Raw genomic sequence first — 23683 nt, forward strand, 5'->3', positions numbered from 1 at the left:
GTCCGTCTCTGTTCGACCCCATGGACTGAAGCCACCCAGGTTCCTCCGTCCATGGGATTTTCCAGGCAAGAGTACTGGAGTGGGTTGCCATTGCCTTCTCCTTCTTTCTTGATTTTTAAAGAATGTGTTTGAGCTCATATGACTACCACTCTAAAGCAAATAAATGTAATAATGGGTTAACATGCTTGAAAAACCACAGTAATCACAAATTATAAATAGACAATATGTTCACAAAAACCAAAGAGAAGAGAACACCAGTATAACAAAAAAGAAAATCACCTAATCACAAAAGGAAAGGGAAAAAAAAAAAAAGGAGAAATATAAATTAACTGGAAAACCTGTTAAAGCAAATAGAGCATTCAGCAGGGGTCCCCTCTAGCCACAAGAAGTAGAATATTGGAACCTAATTGGAGAATCAAGTAGAAAACATCCTGATATTCACTGTAAAAAAAAAAAAAAAAGGCAGATACTGTTACTGATTGAAACACTCAAAATCCAGAGTATATAGATATCCTGCCCTTAGAGAGAGGGCTACATAGAGTATCCATGGAATCCTCCAGGCCAGAATACTGAAGTGGGTAGCCTTTCCCTTCAGGGGATGTTCCCAATCTAGGTCTTCCACATTGCAGGTGGATTCTTTACCAGCTGAGCCACAAGGGAAGCCCAAGAATACTGGAGTGGGTAGCCTGTCCCTTTTCCAGCACATCTTCCCAACCCAGGAATTGAACGGGGGTCTTCTGCATTACAGGAAGATTGTTTACCAGCTGAGCTATCAGGGAAGCCCATAGAGAGGGGGCTACAGTATGGAAAAACAAAGAAGGTTGGGGAAAATTTGCATTGCATCATTGCATTCCAGAGACTCAGCTGGCAAAGATTTGGCCTTCAGGGCTTTTCCACTTGAAACCATTAGACAAGAATCACAGCCTTCAACACATGCCCAGGGAATTGTGAAATCTGAGACCGGGGACAGTATCTCCAAGAAACAGCACAGGTATTGTTTTCCATCGGGACTTGATGTGGAGAAAGATGTCCAGTATCCACGAGAGAAGGAATAGAGGCTACCATGATCACAGTGATTACAATTGGAATGAATGACCACTCTGGGTATACACAATGGGTGTTATACACACAGCCTGATCTATGCAGGACTGTGTTAAGGCAGTAAGAGATTTTAAGTCTACATTAAATAGGAACAGGTCTTGTGGGACAAAACATAAACTTGTAGTTCCTCAGTAAATAAGCTTGTATATGATTAGGATGGGTGATTTCAGACATATAAACAGTGAAGCACAATTTTTTTGTCCTTTTAAAGTTAAGAGTACATTCTGGACAATTTCACAAAGTCCAGTAAAATTACCTACACACAAACCAGACACAATTTCACTCAATGGCATCATGATTTGAAATACTTAAGCATGAAGTGACTTCTTAGGACTTGACCCCCAGGTATTTGTTGCCATTTTATTCCTAAGCTCAAAATGTAAGGTACTAACTATCTGCCCTTTAAAATACTTGGGGATGTTGACTTCTAGTTTTTCTCTCATGGTTAAATCTTATTTAAAATGACTTAGTGAATTTCTAAATTCTTTTACTTGTAGTGATAACTTGCCTGATTCGTTTTGGTTTCTGTTTTTTCCTGATCGACTTTCTCAGGATTCTTAATAAAGAGGCAAAAGAGAAAAAATTCCAGTCACTGATCTTTCCTAGTGGTGTAAATGGGTGACTTAGTGTATCGATTCAAGTGTTCTGGACTTTCCTGGTATGTTATTGTTAAATATTGACAAGAACTTTAGGTCTTGAAAAACTTCTGTAAGTCAACAATAATAAACCTTGTTTTGGGGATAATGGAATAAGTGGGCTTCCCTGGTGGCTCAGCACTAAAGAACCACTTGCAGTGTAGGAGACACAGGTTAGATCCCTGTGTTGGGAAGATCCCCTGGAAAAAAATAGCAACCCACCCCAGTATTCTTCCCTGGGAAATCCCATGGACAGAAGAGCCTGGCTGGCTACAGTCCTTGTGGTCCTTAAATGTCAATGGGCAAAATGCTCCAGTCGAAAGACAGAGTGGCAGTTTGAATAATAAAACAAGAGCCTATAATATGCTATTTACAAGACCACTTTAGGGCGAAGAACAAACATAGATTTAAAGTGAGGGGATAAGAAGAAAAAGACATTTTATGCAAATAGAAATGACAAAAAAGCAAAGGTGATAATATTCCTATCAGACAAAATAGACTTTAAAACAAAGGCCATAAAAAAAAAAGATAAAGAAGGACACTGTATATTGATAGTAGGATCAATACAAGAAGAGGATATCACATTCGTTAACATATAAGCACCCAATACAGAAGCATATAAGAAATTGGCAGGAATACGGTTATACCGGCAGATATTAACCCTCCATCAATGGACATATCATTCAAGACATTTTTTAATTTCCTCTTTTTCATCATTGATGTAATATTTTTGTTTTTTACTAGCATGTTGTTCAGTCTCTATGTAATCATTGTTATTGCTCCTTTTTCTGTGGTTGATTTCTAGTTTTATGCCACTGTGGCCAGAAAAAATGTTTTAAATAATTTCTACCTTAAACTTGTTGTGGCTAACAAAGGCTAACAGAATTTTGCCAAGGAAATGCACTGGTCATAGCAAACATCCTCTTCCAACACACAAGAGATAACTCTACACATGGAAATCACCAGATGGTCAATACTGAAATCAGATTGATTATATTCATTGCAGCCAAAGATGGAGAAGCTCTTTATAGTCAGCAAAAATAAGACTGGGAGCTGACTGTGGCTCAGATCATGAACTCCTTATTGCCAAATTCAGATTTAAATTGAAGAAAGTAGGGAAAACCACTATACCATTCCAGTGTGACCTAAAAAACTCCCTTACAGTTATACAGTGGAAGTGACAGATAGATTCAAGGTATTAGATCTGATAGAGTGCCTGAAAAACTATGGATGGAGGTTCATAACATTGTATAGGAGGGAGTGATCAAGACCATCCCCAAGAAAATGAAATGCAAAAAGGCAAAATGGTTGTCTGAGAAGCTCTTAGCAATAACTGAGAAAAGAAGAGAAGCTAAAGGCAATGGAGAAAAGAAAAGATATTCACATCTGAACGCAGAGTTCCAAAGAATAGCAAGGAGAGATTAAAAAAAAAAAGCCTTCTTCAGTGATCAATGCAAAGAAATGAAGGAAAACAATAAAATGGGAAAGACTAGAGATCTCTTCAAGAAAATTAAAGATATCAAGGGAACATTTCATGCAAAAATAGGCAAAATAAAGGACAGAAATGGTATGGACCTAACAGAAGCAGAAGACAGAAAAGGTGGCAAGAATACACAGGACTATACAAAAAAAGATCTTTATGATTCATATAACCATGATGGGGTGATCACTAATGCGGAGCCAGACATCCTGGAGTGTGAAGTCAAGTGGGCCTTAGGAAGCATCACTACGAACAAAGAAAGTGGAGGTGATGGAATTCCAGTTGATCTATTTCAAATCCTAAAAGATGATGCTGTGAAAGTGCTGCACTCAATATGCCAGGAAATTTGGAAAACTCAGCCATTGACTGGAGTTTTGGACTGGAAAACGTCAGTTTTCATTCCAATCCCAAAGAAAGGCAATGCCCCAAATATTCAAACTACCACACAATTGCATTCATCTCACGCACTAGCTGAAGAAAGAGAAAGTAAAAGATGCTCAGTAATGTCCGACTCTTTGCAACCCCATGGACTGTACAGTCCAAGGAATTCTCCAGGCCAGAATACTGGAGGGGTTAGCCTTTCCCTTCTCCAGGGGATCTCCCCAACCCAAGGGTCAAACCCAGGTCTCCCACAATGCAGGTAGATTCTTTACCAGCTGAGCCACAAGAGATGCTTAAAATTCTCCAAGTGAGGCTTCAACAGTACGTGAACCAAGAACTTCCAGATGTTCAAGCTGGATTTTAGAAAAGGAAGAGGAACCGGGGATCAAATTGCCAACATCCGTTGGATCATACAAAAAAGCAAGAGAGATCATAAAAACATCTTCTTCTGTTTTATTGCCTATGCCAAAGCATTTGACTGTGGACCACAACAAACTATGGAAAATTCTGAAAGAGATGGGAATACCAGACCACCTTCCCTGTCTCCTGAGAAATCTGTATGCAGGTCAAGAAGGAACAGTTAGAACTGGACATGGAACAACAGATTGGTTCCAAATTGGGAAAGGAGTACGTCAAGACTGTATATGGTCACCCTGCTTATTTAACTTATATGCAGAGTACATCATGTGAAATGCCGGGCTGGATGAAGCACAAGCTGGAATCAAGACTGCCAGGAGAAAAATCAATAACCTCAAATAGTCATATGACACCACCTTAATGGCAGAAAGCAAACAGGAACTAAAGTGTCTCTTGATGAAAGAGAAGAGTGACAAAGTGGGCTAAAAACTCAACATTCAAAAAATGAAGATCATGGCATCTGGTCCCATCACTCCATGCCAAATAGAGGGGGAAGCAATGGAAACAGTGACGGCCTTTCTTTACTTGGTTTCCAAAATCACTGTAGATGGTGACTGCAGCCATGAAATTAGCAGACACTTGCGCTTGTGGAGAGAAGTATGGCAAACCTAGATAGCATATTAAAAAGCAGAGACATTACTTTACCAACAAAGGTCCATCTAGTCAAAGCTATGGTTTTTGCAGTAGCCATGTATTGATGTGCGAGTTGGACCACAAAGAAAGATGAGCGCCGAAGGGTTGATGTTTTTGAACTGTGGTATTGAACAAGACTCTTGAGAGTCCCTTGGACTGCAAGAGATCAAACCAGTCCATCCTAAATGAATCAGTCCTAAACTGATTGGAACAACTGATGCTGAAGCTGAAGCTCTAATACTTTGGTCATGTCATGCAAAGAACCAACTCACTGGAAAAGACCCTGATGCTGGGAAAGTTGAAGGCAGGAGAAGGGGATAACAGAGGATGAGATGGTTGGATGGCATCAGTGACTCAATGGACATGAGTTTGAGCAGACTTTGGGGGTTTGTGATGGACAGAGAAGCCTAGTGTGCTACAATTCATGGTGTCGCAGTCAGACACAGATGATTGAACTGACTTTGTGTCCTAGTACGTGGTCTCTCCTAGAGAACATTCCGTGTCCACTGGACAACAGAGGCCCTAAGTAACACAATAGAGCAGTTTGACATAATTGATATTTTCAGGACACTTCATCCAAAAAAGTATAAAGAAAATACATATTATTTTCAAGTGGACATGGAACATTCTCTAGGAGAGGCCATATAGTAGGACATAAAATAAGCCGCAACAAATTTTAGAAGTTATTTCAAATATCTTCTGACCAAAGTGGCATGAAACTAGAAATTAACCACAGAAAAAGGAGGAAAAAAAAATGATTACATAGAGACTGAACAATACTCTACTAAAGGAAACAAAAAATAGTGGGTCAATGATGAAAAAGAGGAAATTGAAAATATATATCTTGAGACAGATGGCAGTGAAAGCACAAGACAGACTCTATGGGAGGCAGCAGAAGCAATCCTTAGGGGGAAGTTCACAGCTACAGCAAACTTCCCCCCCCCCCCCCCCCCCCCGCCAAAAAAAAAACTGCCCTACCACCAAAAAAAATTAGAAAAAAAAAAACAAACAACCTAAAGTCAGCAGAAGGAAGGAAACAATAAAGATCAGAGAGAAAATAAATGAATATTTTTTTTAATGGGAAAAAAATAAAATCAAGAACTATTTGAAAGGTTAAACAAAATCAACAAATCTCTGTCTAGACTCAATAAGAAGAAAAGAGGGAGGACCCAAATAAGCAAAAATAAGAAATGAAAGAGGAGGAATAACAGCCAATGACATAGAATCACAAAAACCATAAGAGAAAACCATGAGCAATTAAATACCAATTGGACAAGCTAGACTGGACAAGTTTCTAGAAATATACAGCCCACCTAAAACTGAATCAAGACGAAAGATAGTTTGAAAAAACTTATCACTAGGAGTGAAATAGAATCTATAATTTAAAAAAAAACTCAGCAAACAGAAGTCCAGGACTAGATGGCTTCAATAAGGAGTTGTATCCAACAGACAAAGAACTTATACTTATCCTTCTCAAACTCTTCCAAAAGAGTGGAGAGGAGGGAACACTCCCAAAGTCATTCTATGAAGCCATCATCACCCCACTCGATACCAAAACCAGACAAAGATACTACCAAAAGACAAAGTTATTGACTAATCTTTCTGGTGAATATAGATGAAAAAAAAAAAAAATTCTCAACAAATTATCAGCAAACTGAAACCAACAACACATGAAAAAGATCATATACCATGATCAAGTTGGAGTCATCCTAGGATCACAGGAATGGTTCAACATACATAAATCAAGCAATAGGATACACAACATCAATTAAACACAAAACCACATAATCATTTCAATAGATGCAGAGAAAGCATTTGATAAAATGCAACATTCATTCATGATAAAACTCTCACCAAAGTGGTAATAGAGGGAGCATATTCTAACACAATAGAAGCGATTTACAACAAACCTACATCTAACATAGTACTCAATGGTGAAAAACTTAAAACCTTTCTGCTATAATCCAGAACAAGACAAGGATGCCCACTCTTCCCATTTTTATTCAACATAGTATTGACAGTTCTAACCACAGTGATCAGACAAGGAAAAGAAATAATAGGCATCCAAGTTGGAAGGGAGGATGTAAACTTGTCATTATATGTTGACAGTAGGATAATATATGTAGAAAATCCTAAAACCCCAACACAAAAAATACTGGAATTGATAAACAGACTGAGCAAGGTAGCAGGATATAAGAATAACATACAGAAATTGGCTACATTTCTTTACATTAGCAATGAAATATCAGAAAGGGAAAGTTAAAGATCCCTTTTAAAAAACAAAATAAAATACTTAGGAATAATCCTGACCAAAGAGATAAAAGGCTTATATACTGAGAACGATAAACACTGATAAAGGAAATTAACAATGATTCAAAGAAATGGAAAAATATACCATGCTGTTGGATTGGAAGAGTTAATATTGTTATAATGGTCATACTACCCAAAGCAATCTACAGATTTAGTATGATCCCTACCAAATTACCCATGACATTTTTCACAGAGCTAGAATAAATAATTCTAAAATTTATATGGAACCATAAAATATCCAGAATTACCAAAGCAGTCCTGAGGGAAAAGAACAAAGTTGAGGGCATAATCCTGCCAGACTTAAAAGAGTACTACAAAGCTACAATAACCAAAATGGTGGTATCAGCTCACAAATGACAGGTGGTCGGTGGAGCGGAATAGAGAAATCAGAAATAAACTCACACACCTATAGTCAATTAAATTTCAGCAAAGAAGGAGAGAAGAGTCAATGGGAAAAAGAGTCTCTTCAGCAAGTGGTATTGCGAAAGCTGGACAGCTGCACATAAATCAGTGAAGTTAGAACATACCCTGACATCATACACAAAAGACACGACATGATAAAACTCCTAAAAGAGAACATAATCAAACATTCTAAGATAAATCTTGGCAATATTTTCTTTGTTCAGTGTCCCAAAGCAATAGAAATAAAAATAAACAAATGGGACCTAATCAAACTTGTCGTCTTTGGCCCAGCAAAGGAAACCATAAACAAAATGGAAAGACAGCCTATGGACTGGGAGACGAAATTTGTTAGTCCTGCAACCAATAAGGATTTAATTTCCAAAACACACAACAGTTCATACAACTCCATAGCGACAATAATCAACCCAATAGAAAAATGAGCAGAAGACCAAACGGACATTTCTCCAAAGAAGACATACATATGGCCAAGGTGAAAAGATGCTTCCCATTATTAGACAAATACACATCTAAACTAAAATGCAGTATCACCTCACACCGATCAGAATGGCCATATCTTTAAAAAGCCTACAAATAATACATGCTGGAGAGGGTGTGGAAAAAAGGAAACTCCCCTACACTGTTGATAGGAATGTAAGTTGGTATATAGCAGTATAGAAATTTCTTAAAAAAAAAAAAAGAGCTGCTATATGATACAGCAATCCCACTACTGGGCATATATCTGGGAAAAAACCTACTTTGAAAAGATACCTGCACCCCAGTGTTCATAATGGCAATATTTACAATAGCCAAGACATGGATGCAACCTAAATGTTCATCAACAGATAAATGGATAAAGATGATGTGAATACTACACAGCCACAAAAATGAGAATGTAATAATGCCATTTGCAGCATCACGTGTAGCCCTAGAAGTTCTCATGCTAAATAAAGTGAGTTAGACAAAGACAAATATGACATCATTTATATGTGGAATCTAACATACGATACAAAGGAACTTCTTTACAAAACAGAAACTGAATAGAAAACTGAATCTGGAAAAAGAATATACCTATGTATAACTGAATCACTTTGATATATACCTGACACATTTTAAATCAACTATATTTCAAGTTTAAAAAAGAAAGACATGCCCAAAAGAGTATATTAAAAAAAAATAAAATAAAAAGGCTTCATTGCAAAAATATATAGTCATAGGCAGATTCTTCTTCTAAACCTCAATAAATAAATAAATAAAAACTTGAGAATATCTGGGGGCAAACCACAGTGAAGACCAAATGAACCTATTGAGGGGGAACTATGTGGAAAGATAGTATTTTTCTGAAGATTAAGGTCAATGAAAGTTCATCTCCCTGTATAAAGGATACTTAGTCTGACCCATAGTTTGGCTAGTCAAGTAGCTGTTTTTTTAGTTCTATATAATTAAATGTTGTTAGTTTCAAAAGTTACAAAAACAGGATGTATCTTTTTTGTGGTTTCTCTTTTGAGTTTCTAAAGGGAATATTTTGAGGTTTTCTCTTGGTGGAATGAGAAAGGAAACACAAAGCAACTTGTATGGTGTTCTGCACATGTGAATTATATTTTTCTTCTGGATAGAGAAGTTGAAATTTTAAACCATAGTTAAGAGCTTTGCTGTAAAATGACTTCAGCTTTGTCAAAAAAGGTCATTCTCATATCAAGATGTAATTTTACTCAATGACTGTAATCTGATTTGCAAATTTATGAGCACTTTTAATTTAAAATTATAAATACAGATCAGAAGCACTACACAAACTTTTGTTCCTAGACTTCCCATTGTGTTTCAGGAGAACAATTGATAGGCATATGTGAAGCAGTCCAGAGCCCTTTCCAGCTTGGCCAGAGACACATATCATGGTGGCTAGTCACTCAGATGAGGGCAGGGTGCAGAATACCTCGGCACCAAATCTAAGTTCCTTCCCTAGTAGCTGTCTGAAACTGAGAAAGTAATTTAACTTCTCTATACCTTAGTTTTCTCATCAACAGAACTGTGATAATGATGATAATTATTTCCAGAGTCTTTGTGAAGATAAAATGATGGGAGATAGGTAAAGCACAAAAAAATGTAAATGAAAACTAGGTGTTCCATTCCATAAGTGTTAGTTACAGTATAAAATACTTATATATTTTAATTCTAACTTTTCATCAAGAACACAAGGAAGAATGGTAAATCCGTAAGTTAAAGGTAGCTTTTATCTCCACTTACATATATATTTCTCTTACCTATTTTAAGGCAAAGTTACAGTTGATTAAAGAAAAAATTAGAACTTTCAGACCATCAAGTTAAAGACTGCATAGCAAGTGTTTAGTTGGTGTTTTCCCTTCTCTAAGCTACAAGGAGATCTTCCTTTTATTTTGTCACTTTTTCTCAGTATGGTTAAGCCATTGAGTTGAAGGTGGCTAGCCATCTTCTGTTAGCATTAGAGTGATTCAGCCAAAATCTACTGAGATCCTCAAAAACTGTTGAGCGTCCTGACACTCACAGGAGTTTCCTAGGTATCCTGCTGTCTCTGCCAGTTGTTGGGCTGCACCCGGCAGGCCTGCCAGACCTGTGCTTGCCCAGCCTCGAGACCAAAGAAAGAGCCCAGAGTCAGCGACAGAGACATCAGTGGTTTAATGGATGGAGGACTTACATGTCTGAAGGGGCCTGTGTAATGTACCAAGTGTGCAGATAGGGAGGTAGTGCAGAATGGTTTGGCATCTTGGTAAAGTTTTAGATACCACATAGGGTTCATCTAGCACACCTTGAAGAGCCATACTGATTTGGAGAAACAAAAGTAAATATTATGAAATAGCATTGTTGTTTATAAATTCTGTGACAATGTAATGTCCACATTCATACAAATTATTTAAAATCCCATTAATCAGCTTTGGGTTGAATACATCAACCTTTCTTCTTTTCCAACTTGCAAAACTCTTAGGGGAGGATGACCATGACCTGGTCAAGATTTTGGTTCAAGAGGGTAGAATTTTGGATTGAGTACAAAGAAGGAGGTAGATCCCACTCAATGTCTGGATAAACAGACACAGAAGGATAAGTGGAAATATCTGAGAATCAAAACCAAACACTCAGGAAATAAATCTAAATACAGCAAGAAATGACTGGATCCATTAGGAACATTAGGAACAAGGGTGCTTATTTCAGATTGTTTTGAATAATATTAGGGAGACCTCAGCCTAATTTTATAGTAGGTAGGTGTGTGGTCATGATGGATTAGCCAAGATATAACTCGGGTATCACTTAAGACCTGTGATGCTCCTTGTCCACTTGGCCATTTCATTCTTCCTTGGTAAGATCTCAACAAGAGAAGCCAGAAAACAAAGAAGCAAAACAATGGTGTCATCATTTAGCACTAAGGAGAGCCTGAACATTGGGTTTTGAATATTAGAGTCCTATTCATCCATGATATATTTGCTTCATTAACATGGATAATTGAAATTTTATTTTCCTAATTTTTTTAGTATAAAATCTTTTCTTATACTTCATCTACTTCCAGTAGTTATGCTTTTTTACTGAGTTTACTGCTCTAGGCATCCTGACAAGCTCCAGAATAATGACCTAGGCTGTGTATTGCTAAACGTTCAGTCAGACAGACAGATACAGATGGATGAGTGTGTGTTGCACAAAGACAAGTCAGCATTATTTAATCAATGTTTGTTTGATCCGTGTAAAATGAGTATAAATGTAAGCCGCATCCCATCTGCTTTATCATCCATGTGAAGCCAGCCTCATTTTTAAAACTTGATCTCTTATGTAATTGCCCCAGAATGACACTGTGGGGCTGCACCCTGTACTTGCCTACAAGGCCTGTACTCGCCCCACTTCAACACCAAAGAGAAAGCCCGGAGTCAACAACAGAGATATCAATGAATTTATATACACACTTAATTTCTCTTAATCCAGTTAAACAGCTCATCCACAAACCAGTCCTGACCATGCCCTTTAGAGGCAGAGGCGTATTTCTAACGTATACACAGATATATATCTATATAGAAACAGATTTCACAGGTTTCCAGCCAGAGTTTAAAAAGGCCTCTTTACTTTTATTTTTTCTTCACTCTCAGGGATCAGATGATTAAAGTTCCTTTGAACCCAGGTCCATTACTTAATATCAAAGGAAAAAGAAGAGAAATATCAATTCCTTCTAGAAAGCTAACTTCCTCTTACCACATACACAAAAACCAGTTTATAAGGTCAATAGAATCCCACCATGGACATTTTCAGGGATTTTTTTTGTTTTGTTTTTCGGTTTCTAAGTAACCAGGTCACTTTAAATAAATAGCAGTAATAGACAATAATAGGTATCATTCACTCACATTCACATGGCTCACTTTTGAAAGGAACTCAAATCAACACTTAAAGTTAACCTTCTACTAGGCTGTTAGCTCAGCCTCCTCGACTTTCTGAGCACAAAAAAAACAATAGCCAGCCCGCAGCCACCCGCCACTTTTATCCCACTGTAATAGGACCCAACATCTCCCTAACAGCCTTGGGGTGTCTATGAGTTCCTGTACTCTCTTGGTGGCCCCCATTTGTCAACAACAGCTACCACAGGGCCCTACAGACAGGTGGACGGCCACCCCAGAATCACTCCTGCAACTTCCAGGCTCCCCATTAGTGGACAGCCACCCCAGGACCATATCTGCAAGTTCCAAGCCCACATATCAGAAGGTGGGCCCACAGCTTTCCATTCCCAGGCCTTCCTTCCCGGCATCCCGGTACTCACAGGAGTTTCCACAGTCTCCTGGTCACTCTACCAGTTAGTTGTTGGGCTTCACCCTGCAGGGCTGCCAGACCTGTGCTTGCCCAGTCTCAAGACTGAAGAAAGAGCCCAGAGTTGGCAACAGAGACATCAATGGTTTAATGAATGGGGGGACTTACATGTCTGAAGCAGGGTCCTGGAGCAACACCCCACTGACTGCAGATGGCAGACAGTAATGGGCAGAACATGGCAGCAGCCTTCACGGTGGGGGAGGGGATGGTAACTAGTTACAGGTGAACTGACTTCAGGTTGCCAGGGAAACTAGCAGAGGGGCATGCCCCTAACCTTCTCTCTGATAAGCCGTCAGGTGGAGATGCTCTGATCTGAAGATTAGAACAATCACTGGCTGTGGGCTGGGGCAAGCGTGTAGAAGGTCAGACTCTGAATAGGGGTAGATGAAGCAGGCATTGGTGGATCAGGGAATATGCAGAGAGCAAGAGAACAGACATCTTGAGTGGCCTGGTCATACACGCAGGATGGTCAGTTAGAAGAAATATTTGGACTGATAAGATAAAGGATGGGCTTCTTTACTTTGCAGTGGCTTTCTAGATAGTGAAGTGGTGCCATGGATTAGGAATTACCAGCTGTTAATCATCAGTGGATTTTGAAATCACCCAAACCTGTGTTACAGGGTTAATGTATGGAATTTCACCATGTGACCAAATTAGTTAACAACCAAAACGCCTGGCTCAGAGAAGTCCCTCAGTAAAATTGATTGAATTAGTCTTTCTTTGCTTCCATTTCCTTATCTTCATAACAAAAAAAAATACTAAACCTATTAAAACTTGTGAAATTTAAACAGGATACTGCATGGAAAAGCATAATCACCTGGCAGGTATTACTATCATTATCCTGTTGCCTACAAGTCTTCATCTCATGGGTCTCACTTTAAGCCTAAATATATTAACATACATGATATACAACTTATCTTTCCGTTACCAAGTTGTAAACTTTACAAAGCCTTTGACTGTGTGGATCACCACAAACTGTGGAAAATTCTTCAAGAGATGGGAATACCAGACCACCTGACCTGCCTCCTGAGAAATCTGTGTGCAGGTCAAGAAGCAACGGTTAGAACTGTACATGGAACAAACAAGAGAGAGTCTCATGGACAACAAACTGGTTTCAAATTGGGAAAAGGAATATGTCAAGGCTGTATATTGTCACCCTGCTTATTTAACTTATATGCAGAGTACATCATGCAATATGCCGGGCTGGATGAAGCACAAGCTGGAACCAAGATTTCCGGGAGAAATATCAATCACCTCAGATATGCAGATGACACCACCATTAATGGCAGAAAGTGAAGAAGAATTAAAGAGCCTCTTGATGAAAATGAAAGAGGAGAGTGAAAAAGCTGGCTTAAAACTCAACATTCAGAAAACTAAGATCATGGCATCCGGTCCCATCCCTTCAGGGCAAATAGATGGGGAAACAAGAAACAGTGAGAGACTTTATTTTCTTGGGCTCCAAAATCACTGTAGATGGTGACTGCAGTCATGAAATTAAAAGATGCTTGCTCCTTGGAAGAAAAGTTATGACCAATCTAGACAGCATATTAAAAAGCAGAGACATTACTTTGCCAATAAAGGTCCATCTAGTCAAAGCTGTGGTTTTTCCAGTAGTCATGTATGGATGTGAGAGTTGGGCTATAAGGAAAGCTGAGCACCAAAGAATTGATGCTTTTGAACTGCGGTGTAGGAGAAGGCTCTTGAGAGTCTCTTGGACTGCAAAGAGATCCAACTAGTCCATCCTAAAGGAAATCAGTCTTGAATATTCATTGGAAGGAGTGATGTTAAAGCTGAAATTCCAATACTTTGGCTACCTGATGCGAAGAACTGATTGACTTGAAAAGACCCTGTACTGGTAAAGATTGAAGGTAGGAGAAGAAGGGGACGACAGAGGATGAGATGGTGGGATGACAGAGGATGAGATGGTTGGATGGCATCCCCAGCTCAATGGACATGAGTTTGAATAAGCTCCAGGATTTGGTGATGGACAGGGAGGCCTCCCATGCTGCAGTCCGTGGGGTTGCAAAGAGTCGGACATGACTCAGTGACTGAACTGACTTAACTGACTATGTAAGTATCAAATAAATCATGTTGAGGGCTGAAAATATGTGGCAAGAGTGGAAATGACCATGAATTCACAGTGTCTCTGAGTTGATAGATGCATTTTCACTGGTCTAATTAAATGCATGCCATTTACACATATGAATGACCATAATCTGAGTAACAAGGCCATCAGAGGGAGTAATGTCTTCCACCAAAGGAATGTCTGTGTATCAGTGAGTTTAAGAACTTCGTGGAATATTTGGAGAGTACTGTGTAAAAAGCTTATATACTCAGTAATGCTCATCAGTGTAAAGTGGAATATCAGTGGTAGTTGTACTTTCATGATCACATTCTTAATTACTAAGTCATATGATAATGAATATTAAAGTATTAAACTAATTAATACATTGCACATTGCGGTCTCCAAAGTCTGTTCTCTAACACCCATGCTATAAGAAAGAATTACTCTATGATTTCTCTTTATGAACTTTTCTCAGCCACATTTTTTTTAATTGTTGAGCAATTTATTGAGCCATCTTTGTAGATACAAAGATGACTAAACGTGTCTAGGTAGGATGGTGGCTAAAGGACTTCCGAGTTTTAGCCAAAGGCCACCCAGAGTCTGTGGAGAGTTGTAAACATGGTCCTAACCTATTCAGAGCTGTGGTTTAGAATGTCTACTTCAGTATGAAGAATGGATTAGAGTGAGAGTTTAGAGAAGACATCAGCTACTGAAGGGCTGTAATTTAGGGAATGATATAGACTTGGGATGGAGTTGATAAGTTTTTAAGACAGGGCTTGGTCACTAAATGGAGCTATTTTGTATGGAGAAGGCACAGGGTTGGGGCATCTGAATGCTTCAACTCCACTTAGCTCACAGCGTACTCGGAAAGGAGTACATTTTGCAGGGAAGATAATGAGGTTCTCTGGAAGAACAAACTAGAGGGACCCCTACTCACTTTATTCTTTAGACTTTTAAGACATGGATAATTATTTTGCTGAATACTGTTCAGTGATTAACTAGTTTATATACAGATTAGCACAGGCTAAGAAAGGAAAAGGGGTCTTATAATCTGTAGTAAATTAGAGGCTGCAATCTATACTGCTGAGAATTTCTGTATGTTTAGAGGCTATCCATGACTGTTAATAGGCTTTACTCTTTACACTTGTGAGTTTATTATTGTGCTGAACTCTATCCATCATATACAAAATGTGTACATCCTTAATATTATAACAGCTGTTGGATATATTTTACTTTCAAGTTGAAGATATCAACATAAAAGCATGGAAAATATCCAGCATCGAAAATAACTGCTAAAAATTCTATGAATTTAGCAAAGTGTTTTTGCTTTTTAAAGAATTTCATCTTGGGAATATAAACCTAATATATCATTAGTTCCGAAAACTTGATTTTGGTCATTTAAAATCATGTTTCTATAATTACTAAACTCATGTTTCTGTATACCATGAAATTATATCTTAAAAAAGTGTCAGTATGCTATGATGAAAGAAAAAATACTTTCATTTCTATAACACTGCAGGACATTAAAAAGTTTCCCAGTATTTTATAATCAAAGCCTGAATTCAGTCTCAAAATAATGGTTCTGTATAAAAAGAAATTTATATATCATTTTATAGCTATGCAAGATATATTTTATAGAACAACTTTGGTTGAATTAAGGCATCAGGAAAGGCATTAAAAATCAGAAAAAAATAAGTTTAAAATGAATAAAGAGCAAACTTTATAAACATAACATATAATGATGTTAAAAAGTGATTAGATTCTATCTGTATTAGATTATAAATGAGTATTCTAAGATGATTATTAGATTTAACTGACTTTCCTTCTTACTGTTACTCTTACCTGTTTTAATTGTACAAATTGCCTTGTGATGGTGGTCATAGTATGTTACAGAGACGCAGACAGAAGTCTAAGTCGCCATCAAGATATAAACCTGCAGGTGAAAGAAGTTTGTGCCCAGTGAATCCAGTGAATGTTCTGTCACCTTAAAGAGTGAGGTTAGGTCCAGAAAGGAAAGAATAGGAAAAAGAATCAGGATAAAATAATGTTCACAGAACTGGAAGGAATATTGAACCAAGATAGCTTGTAAACTACAGGAACAGAGAAGAAAATTGAAAAGTTTAAAAAAAAAACTGCCTTTTCACTATTAACAGAACATCTATATTGATTTTTTCCCCCATTTGAATCAATGTTAGTGACTATCACTGTTTTTTCCAATGACTAAATCACTTCATCTTATGCTGGTTATATCAGTGTTCAGCTTCACAGCTAGGATCATCTTGATGAAGTGTAACTTCAAAATTTTCTTTTTAAATCACGTTTGTTACTTGTGATAAATGCCTATAATCTGACGTTATTCAGTATTGATTTTGTGTATGTGTGTTTTTCTTTTAAAGTCGATTGACCCTGGCCAGCAGTTCACATGGGAGCATTCAAACTTGGAAGTAAACAAACCAAAGAATAGATATGCAAATGTAATCGCTTATGATCATTCCCGAGTTCTCCTATCAGCAATAGAAGGTAAGGAAATGCAGATGATATTTATACCTTTATTTCCATGGCTTTAAATGTGTGCATGAAAATACAGTTTTAACTAGGTGTTCAGTCATATATGAACATAGTTACTTAAGAATTAGGCACTGCTTATTCTCACTTTTTTCATACAAATATACCAGTACTGGAGCACACAGTATTCTTGACACAGGGGATCCTTCAATACCTTCTTGCTTCCACCCTGGATGAAAGGTTGATCATTTGGTTCATGTTCATATAAGAGAAGCAAGTTGAGGTTGCCTGTTTTACTGATGCTTCCTGATGGTTATGAATGAACAGGTGATTATCAGAAGATGCCCATAGACTGTAACTTAAAAATGGTGAGAAGCTTGTTTGCATATAAATCTGGATAATCACTAAGGGCAATCAAAAGTTTAGGAATCGGTGATGTGGTGATTAATAAAAACAAAGCACATTAGAAATGTCTGACTCATCTATTTGTGCACTGCTTGGTAATCAGTTGTACGAAGGATTTTATCCCAGAAGGAAGGATTGCTCCTAGAAGATGAGGATTACTCCTCAAATATACCTAGCTGCTCTGAAGATTCATGAGAGTATTATCCATTCATCTCTTTCCAATAATAAATCCTTCTCACATGGCATATTAAAAAGTACCTAAGAGCTTGTGTTCAACACTCAGCATTTTGTTAGTCTTTTTGGCTGAAGCACTGCATTGGATTGCTTTTCTTAAAAAGTAGTTTACAATGTCACTTAAATCCTTCCCTCTGTCATAACAGCTAACGTGGACCAACTACCACATACCACGTTCATCCTCCCTGGCATCCCAGAGAGCGGTGTGGCTTTTTCATACTTAAAAGTTCACTGCTTACTCTCTTCCAGATGTTTTATAAAACATTAAATAATACCAGCTTCAGACCCAGTCCTTTTCTAGAACAGTACAACTGAAATATTTTCACCTATAGTTGTTCAAGTATCTTTCCCTGTTTTCTGCTTCCAAAATCTATGATGGCCACCACTTTATCTCATAACCCTGACCAAGTCCTACCTGCCTCCCTACTATCCAAATTTAATCTGAAAATGAGTCTCTGGTTAAAGACTTTCCAAGTCAGCACCAAAGGCAACAGCACGTTAAATTTGAGTTTTAGAACAAGAACTATTATATCTTTCAGCATTTGAGCAAGTCCATACCTCAGTCCCCTTTTCTCAAAATGGTATTATGTGACATAGATATAGTTTGTAAAATTCTCACAATTGATTTTACTTTGATGTTGGAAAACGTTCTAACAAAACAAAATAATAAATAATAAATCTTTTTGTGGAAGTTAAAGACACTAGTTGTTCAGGGGTTAACCTGTTTTCATACTGAAAAAAAAGATCACTTTTATCGAAGTTTCACCAATGCTAGTTCAAGCAGGATAGCGTCACATTGGTAGCTGCCTCTTTTGAGGTCCTGGTTAGAAACTGTGAATGGTATATGTGGATGATTACCATGTAGGGCTTACACTTTACTTCCCATTTTAAAATGTAAAAAACAACAACAGCAATTTCTTGTCTCATGTCTCTTAATTTATCTTCATGGTAAATAGAAACTAAACCAAGTCACACATAGAGGAGAAAAATCTTTTTTGTCATCAGTGAAGCAAGGTAAATGATAAAAATAAAATAAATGAATAGCAACAGAGAACCCATTTGGCATGATCTTGGCTGGAGAACTTGTCAAGCTCCCTTTGTTGCCCTGAAGCATTGTTTCAAACCACTCAGAATTAGGTCACTCAATACTACCACTTCCCTATGCTTTTTTTGTCTGCTATGTCATTATTTTCCTTAACCTGTTATTTTCCACCATCATAACAGTAAAGTACGTCAAAGGACAAAGAATATTCCTCCTTGTACCTTTATTATAATAGTTGGAAACTATGTACATTTCATTCCCATGCTATTTTTACAGTATAAGATCCAAAGTACTTGAATCAGACTAAAATGTGCCTTTTTGTAGTTTTGTGTCCACAAATACACCCTAAATCTAGAGCTGACCTAGAAACCAAAAGTTTTTTCAATTTTAAGTGTTACGCAAAAGGTTAGAAGCATTTAATTGAAGTTTATGGGCTATACAGAGAGCTTAATCTAGATTACAAGCATGAACAGAGTTTTATCTTAGACTAAGCCCTAGCCAGCAGATATTTAAGGGGAAAAGCAATCATCCTATGTCTTAAGCACAGAAAAAATGCCAGCATCTGGAACCACAGAAGCAGTAACTGAGGCTTCTCCTGTAAAGGGATCTTTGATAGCTTACAGCCCGAGTTTTAGACTATATTAAAATGCTATGTGACTTCACGTACAATTTATAACATTTAATGTGCTTGTTTTGGGTTCCACCCATGGTGATAACTTACGTGACTGTGGTTGAGTGTTTTATATGGGACCCATTTGTTGTTCTTCTCTCAGTGTTTCTGATCACTGTCTTTGTATTACTTTGCAGAGTGATCTGATGACATTAAAGAAAAAACTGGGAGTTGTCACAGTGACTTGTATTGTCTTTATCTTGGTTTAATAAAGCAAAACTTTTAACATTCTTCCATTGAGAGATGACAAGGGAAAAACTTAAAAGAATAAGGAATTGTGTATGGGCACTGATGTGCTTACTGAACTCCTTGAAAATACTGACATTTCATGATGTATATTTCCAAATTACAATTATGTGTGCTGGGAAAAATGCAAAATAAATTTAAGAGAGTCCTAATTACAAAATGCTCACAATTATTGAATTAGATGGTAAGCAGTATGAAAACACAATTGAACTTCTGACCAGTGCAGTTCCTCTTGGCATCCCAACATGTTTAGGCAGTACTTAAGAGAAAATAATAATTCCTGAAAGAGAGATATGATAGGACTTACTTCAATGACTTAAAATATTGTCAAAAAAGACTAAATGGAAATTAATATTTATATGTGCATAATGTAATATATAATAATATGCTTAATCTTATAGACTCCAAACTTGTCTAGAAAGTACAATTTCCTTAAAGTAGGAAAAGAGAAAGGGACCAAACCAAAATGTAAAGAGCAAGGAAATCTGGTTTGGGTCACAACTCTTTCACTCTTTATGTCACCTTGACCTCTCTGAGTATCAGTTTTCACAGTGCTAATGTCTTTCACTTTTGAGTTCTCTAAGAGTTAGCTCTGTGTAGTTTTCACATCAACTATCTTATTTACCATACTCATAACAGTCTGATGAAGCAACAGTATAAATATTTTATTGGTATAGATAGGTATCCATGTTTAGAGATGAGAAAACTGAAGCTCAAACAGAGAATCAGCCCTGAGTCTCAGTGCAAAAGATGAACAACTAATACAGCTTACATTTGAATTGAATTCTTCTGATTCCTTGATCAAGGCTTCCATAGGCCCACATCACTCACCCTGCTTTCCTGCTGATACAGGATGTGACTTAACTAAGTAACTTAGCATGGATGCGAACACCCGGCCTTGCCTTTCTGACTAAAATAATCCATTTTATCATCTCGTATTAACACAAAGTTCACATTTTAGTATTTCTTTTCTCTTTTTATGGTCTAACTTTCCTGAGGCTATAACATAAAATAGGGAATCATCAGTGACCTGGATGCATCATACTCCTACAGCTGCAGAATGTTACATCTGTCCCTAACGGGTGATCTTCTTAGCTCAAATATCTTCTTATGTATCTTAAACTTCTTGTAAGTTCAGGAGTATCAATTAGAGGCAGATTATTTATTGTAATGCCTTGTATGTAACTATCAATCACAGTCCAGAATAAAAAGGTTTTTTTTTCCCTAAACTATGATTCTTCACTGCTGCCAGTACTACATTTCTATTAGTAGGATTATAATTAGCATTTCGCTTTAAAGCCATGTTGACATGGAATTTTTTTTTAAGTCATTGTCCAGGCCTGTGTCAAGAGCAAAATTTAAAATGCTCCTTTTAAATTAAACAACAAAGACAAGACATTATGATAGACATGACTGTCTTGATATTTACCATCTTTTGGGCATCATGTTTTAGATTTCATATATAGTGTATAAAATCATGTATAGATTTTATTGATAGTGTAGAACAACCTCAAAAGATAGTCATTATCATACAAAATTAAGAGATGAGGAAACTGTTAAACTTTTTCAAGTCAAGTAACTTTCTTATAGGCATTAGCTAGTAACTGGCAGAGCCAAAATTGTCACATATGAGTCAACTGGACTCAAGATGGCTATTCTCTCCAAAAGGCAACTTGGGACTATAGCCACTTTTGAATCATGATAATGGAGCCTATACATGTCAGCCTAACTTTCCTTTGACTGGGAAAACTGTCAAGGAATTTTGAAATATATATTTTGAAACACTTAAGGTAGAAATCTTGGAGCCAGAGTTCTTCAGTCGTGTTCTTAGACTTAAGCTAAAGTGAATTTTTCCAAAGAATAAGCAACTTATAAAAGGCTTTCAGGTGGATTTTTTGTTTGTTTAATATTACTATATTTTTGGAGGTATCTTAAGAAGAAAGAGAAATAAGACTGAAGACTGGAAACTAAATCCCAGTTTTAGCAGCTATGTGACCTTGGGCATGTCATTTACTTCAGTTAACCCTTTGGGGGGAGCTGATTCCTTCTTAAAATGTGATGAACATTTCAAATTCCACTTGCAAACAAAAGGCACCTACACACATCTGTATACTAATTTCATAGAGATCATGGACACACAGTCTCTTTGCAAGTGTATTCTTCAATTTAGGGAGCGCTTAGTGTCTATCGTTCTGGTTCTACCTAAAATGAGAACGTATACAATTGTCCCTGCTCTTCTGAAAAATTATGAAGGTTGATTCTAAATCCAAAGATCATAGATAAGTATTAAATCTTGGACATTAAGAAATTATTAGCTCTTTTGAGTGGGGAGGGGAGCACATTTAATCCAGAGGGTTTACCCAAATAGAATTATTGGCTTGTATGTGTCTCTTAGTTTTATCTGAGTTAGAAATGACAAAGAATAAAGCACTTCATGCCATACTCATTTTTAACACTAGTGTTTGTAATCTGATAAAAGCAGCTTAGTAAAATATGGGTTTGTTTTATTTTTTCCCTGTTTTGGGGGAATATATTTAGTTTGAAACCATTCATTCATCATTATTCACTTCATCTCTGTAATGGGTACCTTCCTACAAGGGCCTGTGTGTATTTCTCAAGAACTTGTTTCCTATTAAAGTATCCCAGGCACTTTTTGCTTCTGAAAAACTTGTTTGGATAAGTTACTGTGCCTTGGTTTCCTCATTTGTGCAATAGAATTAATAATAATAATGCCTGCCTCCTAGAATTATTAGGAGAATTAATGAATTAATGCATATAAAGCCTTTCGATGAGTGTTTGGCAAAAAGAAAATGCCTAGTAAATACTGGGAAATATCATTACTGTTGTGAATTTTATTACTACTATCGATAGATCCTTTTATCCACAGATGGAATATCTTTTGTTTATGATCTATGGAAAAATTAATACTATCCAAATGAAAAAGCTGCATATATTTGCAGCACTCTGTGAAGCAAAAGAAAACATTGGTGCTTGATAAATGAAAACCAGATCTATAATAGCATTACAGATTTCAACAAGGGGAAGAATGTGTTCTTTTAAATGGAAATCCAAAATATATTATCTGCTGTTTGATTTGCATGATAGGGACAACTCAAAAAAAAAAAATTCCAACTGTAAAGAAAATAGATGATGTTACAACAACTTGACTGTTTGTGAGATGGGCAGTTTAGCACCTTTAAAATGAGAGAACAGCTCTCAGAATCACTGCTCCTACGATAAATCTAAATTTAAAAAGTAAAAGAGAAGAAACTACTGATACTCCCCTGTACTGTTGATTGCCGTTTGCCACCACACTTGTGCTCTACATTTAAGCCCTATCTCAGCCTCCTCTGTACAGTGTTAAATGGCAAATGTCTACTGATTCATTCAAACAGCTGTCAGCACATGGTAACATTCTCCAGTTACATCTTACCCATGCTGGGGTGACCCTTTTTTTTTCTACAGGCCATATCTAGTAACCGTATATATTTTCAATAAGTAAAAACAACTAAAAACAAACACAAGAAAATCAGTAGCTGCAATCTATCCAAAATTTTCTAATAAATGTTTAATTATACTGAATATAAATGTTCCATATGAAGTACCTACATTAAAGAATTAAAATCATTTTCCTCAGTCAAGAATTCCTTTAATAGCTGTCATGTGATATTTCCCACATCAACTCAGTTAATATGATTCCTTTTCCTCTCTCCTGGTTCATTCTCTCTCTCTCTCCCTCACTCCTCTCCTCCCATACCCCAGACACTAATGACTAATTTGTGGGCACCTGGGTTTGTTTTATTTTGCTCTTGAGATTCTGCTTACACCACTGAAGGAAGTTGGTTAGAAACTATGCCTCATTTTAAAACACACACACTCACACACAAAAACATGTCTAGTCTCATCCCATATTGGTTGAGTTCATTTTTCTCACATTGTTTAGAACATCAATCACTGAGTTAGCTCCATTTCTTTAACATTTTCAGTCTTTCTGTTTTCAAGTTAATTATTTACAAGCATGACAAAATTTAATCCTTTTATTGCAGAGTGATCCTTTTTTTTAATAAATAAAGACATCTTTCTTTTTGAGGAACAGTGCACAGTCAAATTTTTATAGCTTAATTTGTCTTAAATTGAAAGCTAGATGGGATTTAACCTCTGGAAACTTGGAACAATTTCACAAGGTGCTTGCAGCCTTCGTAAAGACTAATTAGAGCTATTTAAATGGCATCTCTCTCCTTTGAGCAGCAGAGCAAGTGTGTGGGGATCTGTTATTCCCAGCACCTACCTCAGCCTGCCCCTGTGGTGCTTCTTACCTAGAAAGGAGAAAAAACATTTTTAAGGCATG

At 37.0% G+C, this 23683-nt stretch overlaps 1 protein-coding gene across 1 annotated transcript in view; it reads left to right on the forward strand.

Annotated features, from left to right (window-relative positions):
• The window catches only part of PTPRD (protein tyrosine phosphatase receptor type D), a 440423-nt gene that overhangs the window by 345981 nt on the left and 70759 nt on the right, over window positions 1–23683 (forward strand). The window contains exon 27 of the mRNA XM_052645411.1: window positions 16630–16753. Within this exon, the coding sequence (XP_052501371.1) occupies window positions 16630–16753 (124 nt within the window). The remainder of the gene's footprint in view (window positions 1–16629; window positions 16754–23683) is intronic.

Source organism: Budorcas taxicolor, chromosome 8 (assembly GCF_023091745.1).
Source record: "Budorcas taxicolor isolate Tak-1 chromosome 8, Takin1.1, whole genome shotgun sequence".
Taxonomy (NCBI): domain Eukaryota; kingdom Metazoa; phylum Chordata; class Mammalia; order Artiodactyla; family Bovidae; genus Budorcas; species Budorcas taxicolor.